At 37.2% G+C, this 10,858-nt stretch overlaps 1 protein-coding gene across 1 annotated transcript in view; it reads left to right on the plus strand.

Moving 5' to 3' along the window:
• CHL1 (cell adhesion molecule L1 like) overlaps positions 1–3,527 on the plus strand; it is a 157,189-nt gene extending 153,662 nt beyond the window's left edge. Inside the window, exon 28 of the mRNA XM_032194465.1 lies at positions 3,263–3,527. Within this exon, the coding sequence (XP_032050356.1) occupies positions 3,263–3,269 (7 nt within the window). The 3' untranslated portion in view covers positions 3,270–3,527. The remainder of the gene's footprint in view (positions 1–3,262) is intronic.
• Positions 3,528–10,858: the final 7,331 nt, after the last annotated feature.

The raw sequence follows: 10,858 nt of genomic DNA on the forward strand, positions 1-10,858 counted from the left end.
TATTTATTTTTAACTATGCATTCACAGCCATATTTAAGAACTGTGTTACACATCTTGTCAGCTAGACTGATAAATGAAACCAGACCAAGACTTGGCAGAAACAGCAATCATAAACCTGGCTGCATAAAACGCTCCTGTAAACTAAATGAAATGGAAAGCACAAGGCCAGCATGCCTGGGCTGGGGTGCAGGAGGAGCAAAGAGGGGCATATGTTTCTGTGGTGGGGTCAGCAGGAGCGATGAAGGCTGACATGTTTGGGAATTGCCCTGACAGCCAGGGCCCTATAAAATTTTAATTTGAGAAATGAATCTGTTCTAAACTTGAGAGTCAAGCCCTGCAGCTTTTACCTGGGGAAGATTTTTTGCTAAGATAAATGAAAATAGACTTAAGGACTCTGACAATAGCCAGTAGGCAAGCCTCTGTCATGTGTCTGGCAAATAATCCTTTGTAGCCCTGACCTGTGTCACAAAATTGGGGTCAATAAATAAATATTGGCTTGGTGGTAGCATGTCTGAGTGTCACAACATTATTAAAAGCCTTTCAGGGTGAGCAAAGGACAGTTTTGTGCTGGATTCCCACAAACCATATTTCTATTGCTTTTTATGTATTAGTATTACTAAGATCCTTATAGAAAATGTAACTATATCCTACAGCATTTTCTGAGATTTGGCTAGTTTGCTGTTTATAGAAGAGTTCTGAATGAAAGAAACATTGTTGATGGCACGTTTTAGATGTTTACTGAACATCGTGCCCCAAACAGAAAAGGGATCTGAGCCTTAGCTATTTGGGATTGCTGACTCCAATGAATGTACTTTTGCAGGACCACTGAGGATAGCCCTATCTATCTATCTAAGTGATTCTCTTTCCTAATCACTGCATATAACAATTAAAATGGGTAAATGTCTTGAATGGCTGGAAAGGGGTAACCCCAAGCCCTATCCCAAATATATGCTGTATGTAGCATGCTTAGTCTTTGTCCTGTGAAATTCTTGTCTAAATATAGATTGTATCGTTAGCACACAGCACATAGTTGTCAATTATGGAGTCATCTGTCTAACATCTTAATAAGCTTCAGCAGAACAATTCCAAATCAAAGCTATCTCACCTGAAGGAAGGTGCACTCTTAGTATCTTCAGACTCATCTAAGAGACATTACTTTCAACTACAGACATAGCATTTCCCCATCAACAGGTAATGCATCTTTGTGAGTGTTGAGCACTTTTCTGAACACAGTATTCATGGTGGATGATCACTCTTCCAAACATCTATGTAATGCAAAGAGGTCAAAACTAATCATTGGGCCCAATTCTGCTGGCCTTTTCCTCACTGCTTTGTGAGTGTTGCTTTATCCCATTGAGATGAAGAAGTCTGGATTTTGGTCTTAATTATATTTTGCACGCGGCATAGCAGCACTTAGCAGCACTTTCAGATATGTGGCACATATCTGTAAGGAAACCTAAAACAGGGAAAAAAAAAAAAAAAAAAAAAAGTGTTATATTGCACTAATGACACTCAGCTAGGAAATCAGGGAGCAGTTGTTCAAAGAGGTCTTTGCTCTGAGGTTAGATTGCCATGAGCTCCAGGGGAGGAGTATGGGATCAATCACTTCTAGTGACGGGTGCAGAAAATTGGCCAAGGTCTTCATACTTCTTAAAAGATAAAACTTAACTTTCCTCACAAGGCCTGCTTTCTTATCACAGAAGCCAAAGATACAGCTAGGAATAATTGCTTTAGCCTTTAGTTTTGAGTAGAGTTTTTTTCTTTTCCTCTGCCAAGCAAATAGAAACAGAACTTGTACTAGTTTAACATACACTACTATCTAAGAAGAAGAAAAATTCAATAGAAATGAAGATAACTTTATTTCTGTCACCAAAGAAAAATATATATTTGATCTAATCTATGCTAAACTTTTCCTTGCAGTTCTTGAGAAATACAAAAAAATCTATATATCACACTCTTGGCCAGCAGCTGATGACATTAGTCTTCAGTTTTTCTCTCTGTTGTCTTACTAACAACAACGAAAAAGGTACAGCATAAGCTTGTGTATCAGTAAAGGTAAAGCAGCAGAGTTCCCATGCACCTTATTTTACAATTTGCTTTGACATAAAGTGAGAAACGACTGAGCACAGACTTTACTGCAATAATTGGATTTTTGCCATCAGGAAAAGCTTGTTACAATTGTGTCCTCTGAGAAATAATACACTTTTTAGGTTTAGTTTTATAGAATCCATTCTCTGTAACCTTAGAGGGCTCAAACTCCAGCGAGACAGATGTGATATGCACAGGCCAGATCCTTCCCCACGTGAGTCAATAGTCTGTCATTGTTCTGTCAATAGCATTGGTTGGTTTACACCAACGTGGTCTGCAAATCATTTTGTGAGACATATCCTAAAAACACAGACTAATTTAAGAGCAGTTTCCTTTGTCTTCCTATTTTTGTTGTTGTTGTTGTTGTTATTGTTGTTCTTGCTTCAGCTGTTTTGCTAGTGATTTTGCTGCCTGTGTGGAACTTCCTTCAAAGATCCCTTAATTATAATCTGCATGGATATAGCACCTGAAAACATCTCATCCTATAAGAGTCGAAGCCTAACGGTGAGCAGGCTTTGGGAACTGTAAATAGGAAATTCCTTTAGTGCTCTGAAACCTGCTATGGTGCATCTCTCCATCATACCCAGGCTCTTTCAGTCCAAGAATGTGTGGTATTATACACATCTTATTAAACGTGTGACTTCCTAGATTTCACTAGTACTATTAAATATGTCTTCACTGTAAATATTGATTATAATCTACAGTGTTTTTTTGCCATTCTCCAATTAACAAATGAATCTGAAATGAAACTAATATATACATATAAAGAATACAAAATTATATTGTTTCAGATTTTGTTATTCTACAAATCTATACTAACACTATACTCACCACAACTTTGAGTACATGGACTGTTAAAATACAAATATATTTAAATGCTCTGTTAAATATTTTGCTATTACTTAAAGTATTTTTATATTATGACATTCAGGATAGCAATATGGTAAAGTTTGAATTATTATTTTTAAAAATAAGAAGAAAAGTACTTTACTTGTGTAAGGAGTTACCAGAGTTCCTTAGTGTATGTGAGCTGAGGGATTCAAGTCTAAGTACAAGGTACATATTAGAACAACGGGTTTATGGAAGCATGAGAAATGAGTGGAAAATGTAAGTGCCTCTTGCTATTACAGTGAACTGCCATTACAGTCACTCTGTCCTTGTGGTGCCATTTCAGCAACTGAAACAATGGCAGAGAATCAGCAGAGACAACTCCAGAACAGCCCTTTCTCAAAGGAGAGTGGTCCCAGCAAAACTTGTTGGATGTAAAGTATTGGGATGACTTGCACGGTCCTATCACCTTCACCTGTCGGGGCACAGATACAATGTTTAGGAATTCCTCTGCTGGGAAACAATACATTCAAGGCTGGTGTTAGAGTACCAGAGGAAAAGAACTGAGATGGATCCCCAAGAACAGCAGCAACACTGCATGCGAAAATCACTGCTGATGAACTTGGTGAGGCCACCTATTCATGGTTCAGTATGTACAACATTGTCTCTTCCATGTCACCTGGACTAAATACTACATGAGGAATAGTTACATTTGAGAAAAATACAGCCAGAAAATTGTAACTGAAAAGATATATTCTCTGGGTTTCCCAAAAGTAAGGCCTCTGCAGGCTATCAGCTCTCAGACAGATAGATCAGCCACCTACCGGAGGGAAGCTGAAACATTCACGCTGCCACATTCACACCTCTTCCCTTTGGAGTCAATAGTGAGTAGTTCCCATTGGTATTAAAGGCAACAGGATTAGGCCGTGAATAATTAATGACACAGGATAACAGGAACCTGTTTTATTTAAATATAACCACTATGAGTTTGGAAGTGTGAGGTGGTAGTAATGAGCCATTTTGAGTAGAGGTAGATGCATATTAAGTCAAATTGCCTTGTACTCAAAATCAATTTGAATTTACTTCAGACTTTGCATAACCTTCTCTTCAGTGCTATACAAATGTCTTGATAGACTCATTAAAATCTGGAAAATGGGAAAGAAAATCGTAAGATCAGAGACTCATGAAAGAGCTGAAATAAAAATCCATAACTGAAGTGTGAAGTTACAGAGCGGATCAGTGAGAGTTTTAAGTTTCAATTTCTTTCACTTTGTGGGTTTAACATGTACTAACTGTTACTTTACCATTTTTATGTAGTGAAACATACACGTTACAACCCATTTCTTCAGATTACTTTTTGCAGGGTCTTCCCTCTGCTGTTCTGCTCGTGTGGCTCACGGTGGAGACCCCTGTAAAGTCTTTCACAGAACAGAAGAACAAATATCAGTTTATCTGTGAGCAATAACAATTCTTGCACTCTACTCTCAATTTGTTATCTTAGAGACCAAAATAGGAGAATATCCTGAACAGGAGGAATATTTTATAAAGTGAATATCTCTCTCCCCCTTCTAGAAATAAATTGCAAATATGATTTTCCTCATCAAGGGATGTGCACTAGTTTGCTTTTCAGAGCTCCTCTGACTTGCTGCTAAGCACACTGTCTTGTGAGTGCATATTTCACTACCTGTCCTTGTTCACCTCCAAATGGGCAGTACAAGTGGAAGCATTTTATTGACTGCTACATGACCAAGCCCAAATTGTTTTCTCATCTCTGCACTACCACTGAGGTTAAAACCGGGCTCTTATCATTAAGTTTACCTTGAAATGTGACTTTTATTCTGATGGAAGATTTTCAGCTGAAACTCCTATTTACACCCCAATTTGAGAGAAAAAAAAAATAAAAATGAGATTTTCCTTATCATGATTGTACAGTATGAAACAAATTGCTTCAGATTATGATTCCCTCCACTTTAAATTGTCCCATTGTTTAGAGTGGAGCTGCCTGACAGTTTCTTCATTTATCTTTCGTAGTCTAACACTGCAGTGGATATATTCAAGGCATTAGGCCGGTGCTGATTTGTCAACCTTGACCTTCTGCCACATTAGCTCATTGCAAACCTGACACTCTTCATTTCTCAGCTGCAGATTCTTTTCTGAGCTCTCTGAATCAAGATTAGCCACCACTGTTTATATGAAAGATATATGGGCATATATCAAAAGCCTACATAGTGTTTTCTTTTTCAGACTGGATCCTTTATTCACCAGAGTATATTTTACATCAGCAATACAATCTCATCATTCACAGCTCATACCAAAATTTAATTGCTATTTATTTAATCTCTGATTTATTTTATGAACTTTGGCTTAATAACAGCTTTTACACAGCAGACCAGCCTGTACTTGAGATACAGCCCATTGAAATTATAATACTAAGTTGTAAACACTTCTGTGAGTGCTGGAAGTTGATCCCATGCTCAATTTGGTAAAACTAACCATTGCTTCAAAGCCACCTGGACAGGCAGCCAGCATGGTCTCATCAGCTCCATCTCACCTGCAAGCTGGACTCACTTCTTTACAGTAATTACTTGCAACATTCAGTTGTTGGACCTCAACTTTAGAACTAACCAGAATTGATGCCACCAGGAAATTCTCCCTGGAATCGCCCCTTTTAAAGAAGTAAGGTATGACTCCCACTACAAGTTGCTTCTTCAGTTTCCTTGCAGTGAAAACTGATGGAGAAAAAGAGCTATTGCAAAAATAAACAAAAATCCCCATATAACATTACTCATTGTCAAGTACAGTATCACAGACACAGTGGTTTACCAGACTAACAGTACCATTAAATACTCTTCCAACCCCCTGCCATGGGCACGGACACCTCCCACTAGACCAGGCTGTTTAAAGCCCCATCTGGCCTGGCTCTAAACACCTCCATGTTTAAATAACCCCCAAAACTTTAATACTTTAATACTATTCCTTGAAAAAACATCTTAGGTAGTTTGGGTAAAACTAAAGCAAGTATTGCTCAGTAAAAAAATAGGTGAAGTAATGCAGTCTTTAAATGAATAACACTCTAATTTAAGTCAAAGAATATTTAGTAGTTAAAACTACCTTTTTTATTATTATTCTTTTAACATCACTTTTGACATGTACATTCTTGCAAATGCCTAGATTTCTGCAAGGAAGTAAGGCTATAATATTTATTATTATTATTATTATCATTATTATTATTTACTTTTTGGTCAGCCTTTTCTAACTGAGGTTTCTATATGTGAACAGGGAGTTTGCATGTTTTTGTTTGCTCATGCTATTGTTATTCTTAAGCATTACTAGTTGCCATATAGACATCCTCCAGCATCTTGACATCTTCTTTAGATAAAGATGAAAGAGCATCTGTCCCTGTAGAAGTACAAAAGAAAGGGTAGGCGAATGATCAGGAAAGATAGGAATGAGAATTGGGAAACAGTTGGCAGCCTAAAATCAGATTGACTTTCAGACAGCACAAGGCCTGAGATGAGTTTCTCATGGCTCTGCACTTACAGTGATGATAATATGTTGATCCTTATCAAGTCCAAGCTATCTAAATAATCTTTCCTGACTGCAAAGCTCTCAGAGCAAATACTAGAGCTAAGGGACAAAAGCAACATTTTCAGACTTGTTTTGAGAAGGATCTACCTATCTATCACTGCAAGCTGTGGAGGCGGTCAGATTCATCAACATCAGATCTTCAGTAGAGCCCAGATTTCATCCTGCTGTTGGAGCACAAGAAAATTCTCTTTATATGACAGCCATTTGTTTACATGTAGTGGGAGGTGAGAATGATAATTCCCCTCAAGAATATTTGACATCTTTTTTTCTAACTCCAACTATATAACATATTAATTTCTATTGCTATTTTAATCTGTGTAAGACAGAGAGGTGATGAAACATTTTACTCATCTCTCGTTCTCCTGTAACTGTAATTTACTTCAAGTTGTAAATTGACAGACAATTGGAAATAGCACAATGTAAATGCTTCTTAAAATGCCTTAATATGAGAAGTAATAACTATAATGCATGTTTCTTGTAACTTGGTTCAGTCTAAGCTGATAGTTAATTGGATTGTAATTCTTATGTGTTTAAGTATTCAAACATGTCTAAACTTCATAAAACCTCCTGTATAGAGAAAAAGACAGTATTAGTGGAAAATCAAAACCAAACTTTTAAGCATGTTTGTGCAGCAAACTCAACGAGCACTTTTGCTGATCATAAAACCTATATAATTTAGATGCCATTATTCTTTTTGCCAATGTGCAGGCAATTTCTGGTACTACTGGAAAACCTAAAATATTAAGTTTACTTAATAAAACCTATTAAAATGGGTGGCATGAAACTGAATTATTTCAACTGGAATATATACACCGGGGAAAAGCAAGATCTTGAATATTCACATTACAGCTCATTGAAAAGGCAATGGGCTATGCAACAAGATTGACAACAAAGGGAAAAATGATGAGGAAAATTGCCTTACTTATCTGCTAGAGTGCTCTTGACTGCCAACTGTAATTTTATGGTTCATTATATAAAAAAATACCATTAATGTTAGTACTTGTGTATCATAATCATACAAAGAAGGGAAAAAGTTCATTGAAATGTGCTCCATTTTTAATCAAGACACTGTAATTGTGTGTTTTTCAGGCATCATCAATTTCCATCAATTTTACTGCTGCAAAAATAATGTGCTGCTATAGTTCTTCCAAAGGTCAATTTCTGCATGAGGTACATTGACTGCCGGGATGTAAACTGTAAATAAACAGCCACATAATTTATCTTCTCTGATATTACTTGATTCATCATCAGCTTTAAGTTGATCAGTGTAGAAAATGGAATCACTGGTTTGAAATTTCGTGGTGCATCAGGTAACTTAGAAATTACAGGAACTTTGGTTATATAAATGCTGTTATATAAAATGTCAGGCAACAGCCAATATTAGCATTGCAGAGCCAGTATTATGCAGCAAATGTATCTGTCAACCTATCTGTGTGCTTTTACTAGTCTTGAAAATCACAGAATGGATAAAGTTGTCTGAAGCAATGGCAGGCTCTGCACTGCAATGTGTTGCATGCTTTATGAGTAAACCATCTGGTATTATCTCAAAACAATTTTGACCATCAGAGAATTTGAGTTCATTGCACCTAAAGGGGAACAGTGGTGCTATTACCATAAACATTCAGTTGCTTGTTCATTTGTTTGTTTGCTTGTTTTAGTTTTTAAGTTTTTATTTATTTATTTATTTATTTTTATTTTTTTTCTGTATGACACGGAAACATTTAGTGACACATTGGAGGATGCAGGAAGTTTTACACAGGACAAGTTTTCTGAGTTAGTGTTTATATTATTTCAGTATGAAGTCAAGGACCAAGGCTATTCAGAGGAGATTCTGTGTCCCAAGGGCTTTCTTCTCAAGAAAACAGATGATTTCCAAATGATATTTTCCCAGCTAAGAGATGTTCAGCTTTTCTTTATCCATGACTGTGTGATCAAGATTGACCTTGAGAAATATCTGCCTTTTTCCTTTGGGAATGTGCTCTGAGTTTTCAAGCCTGGTGCATCACTTTTTATTTAGACATTACCACTGACCAGTGAAGTACAAAGAGTCCATGGCAGATATGGTACTGGAGACTCTAAAGGCTGTCGCTTGCCTGCTGGGGCAGAATACTGAAAAGTCACCAGTGTGCTTAATGGGCAAGCTCTGTTGCTGTTGAGCCTTTATCTGTTGAACATGATCCTCTCTTGCAGAACTGCTACCAGAATTTTCTTTCATGCCCAGTCTTGTAATCTCAATGTAAAAATTTTGCAGCACAATCTGTGTATAGATGCCTGAGGTGGAAGGCTTGTCTCTGCAGGGGCTGCGTGCTGCCTTTCCACCCTTACACACAGCATCTCAATGCACCCTGGCAAGCTTCCTTGGGACCCCACAGAGTAAACTACTGCATTATATCTCTTAATCAAAGCAAGGAAGGCAGCTTTAATTTTTATTAACTTCATATTATTTTCCTTCAGACTACATCAGTCACAGCTTTTGCTGCATCACCTGAAAGGGGCAATGGTACACACCACAGGCACAAAGAAACACATTTTCTCTATATTATCCATCGTTAAAAAAGGTTTGTAAACCCTTACTCTCACCTCTCTTTAAATAAAGCAAGAAAAGCTCAGTATCTAGGAAAAGGCTTCTGCTGGGTAGCTTATATTAGGTCAAAAGGATCATAAAAACAGCATTACTTGGTTGATACATTTGTGTAATATTTCATCTGTACTAGTGTAATACACTATCCGAATTGTGTTGCTTTGATGATATATTACTTGATAAAATAAGGTCAGCTGTCAAAAACCCATTCCAGTGTCTGAGGCACTCAAAGTTTTGTTGGGGAAAAAGAAAAAAGTTCATTTTATTCCTGAAAAGCACATTTGATACAATGAAGGATAGTCAGGCTGAAGCTGAGAGGCTTTACTGATGCAGACCAGTCCCCCCGACACTCCATTGCTTAGCCAACGTGGTAGGGCCCAGGGCTCTGGGAAAAAAGTGCAGCTTCTGCCGCCATCTGAAGTCCCTCCTGCAGCTCAACAATTAGGCCTGAAATGACTGGAATAATACATAGATTTATGCTTATTTTTGTACAAACGTCACTGTATGCCTAACAGCTTCAGAGCAGGATCATCCAGCAGTGGATGCTGAGTATGGAGAGATAGAGCATGGAGCAACAACTCCCTCTTCTTGCCCTGGCAGGAGGGACTGTCTGGGATAATGCTCTGCAAATCTCACCATAAAAACATGTAATTATTCATAGTGTATGATTAGTCTTTCCTGCTTTCCTTGTTATAAATATGTAACACATGCTATAGTGCAGAATGTGATAATGTATTTTAGCATGATCTTTAATGCTGATATTTAAAAACCTGTTCCTGAATACACACAGTTTAAATTTCACATGAATGCACATCTACCATTTTCCTGCTTCAAGCATAAAGTCTTTTAGGCAAAAGGTAGGCATTATGTCAATCCGTTTTTACTCCTTTCTTCATATCAGTTATGTACAGTTAAATATTTTCTTCATCTTCCACAGGAAAAATGAATTATTCTAAAACAACGTGTGCTGCAGTGTGTGTGTGTTGGTAAGTCAAAATACAAACACTGACAGAAGATATTCTCATTTGTTTTCCATTTCAGTTTTAAGTGATATTTTAGGAAGCAATCATAATAAAGAGGAGCTGAAGGAGCTGAAGAAATTATTTCTCAGTTAGACAGCAGCCTGCTGTTATCTCTAATCTAAGAGGCACTGGATAGAGGTCATCGTTTGATCAATGAGGTGAATTTCATTTTATGATGCTGAAAACAGACAGAGAATGGTACAATCAAGTGCTTTCAGAAAGAAAACAGAAGCAGTCAGAGAGTGATGGAAGAACCATAACAAAAATAAACAGATTTATTGCTATATATAGTCTGTTTTACAAGGACTCCGTAATGCAGAAAGAGGATGTTGCCCAGCTTTAGCTCCCCAGGTATGCAACTTATTGCCAGAATTTATAAGCATTGTACCTGCCCAGGACAGTCTTGTGGACAAATGAGGTTAACATGGTGCACCACTACATTCAAAGATTATCTTTCATAAAGGAACAGAAAGTACTTGGGATGCAATTTGAATTGGTCACGTTTTACTTGCAGTACTGTCTGATATGATTTATGGTCACTAAATGACGTGGATTGCAAGGCCTAATTTAAATATTTGCAACTGATGTTTTATAGTTAGTTTGGTATATTGAGCACAGGCATGTTGTCATGGTAATTGAGCAATTATTTGATTTATAAATCCAGATTATATCATAGCCTTAAATCAGCATCTGCTCTTCCATTCAAGAACAATGAAAGAGATAGAGCATCCTTTGTGCTTTTGAGATTTTG

The sequence above is a fragment of the Aythya fuligula genome, chromosome 10, assembly GCF_009819795.1.
Source record: "Aythya fuligula isolate bAytFul2 chromosome 10, bAytFul2.pri, whole genome shotgun sequence".
Lineage (NCBI taxonomy): Eukaryota > Metazoa > Chordata > Aves > Anseriformes > Anatidae > Aythya > Aythya fuligula.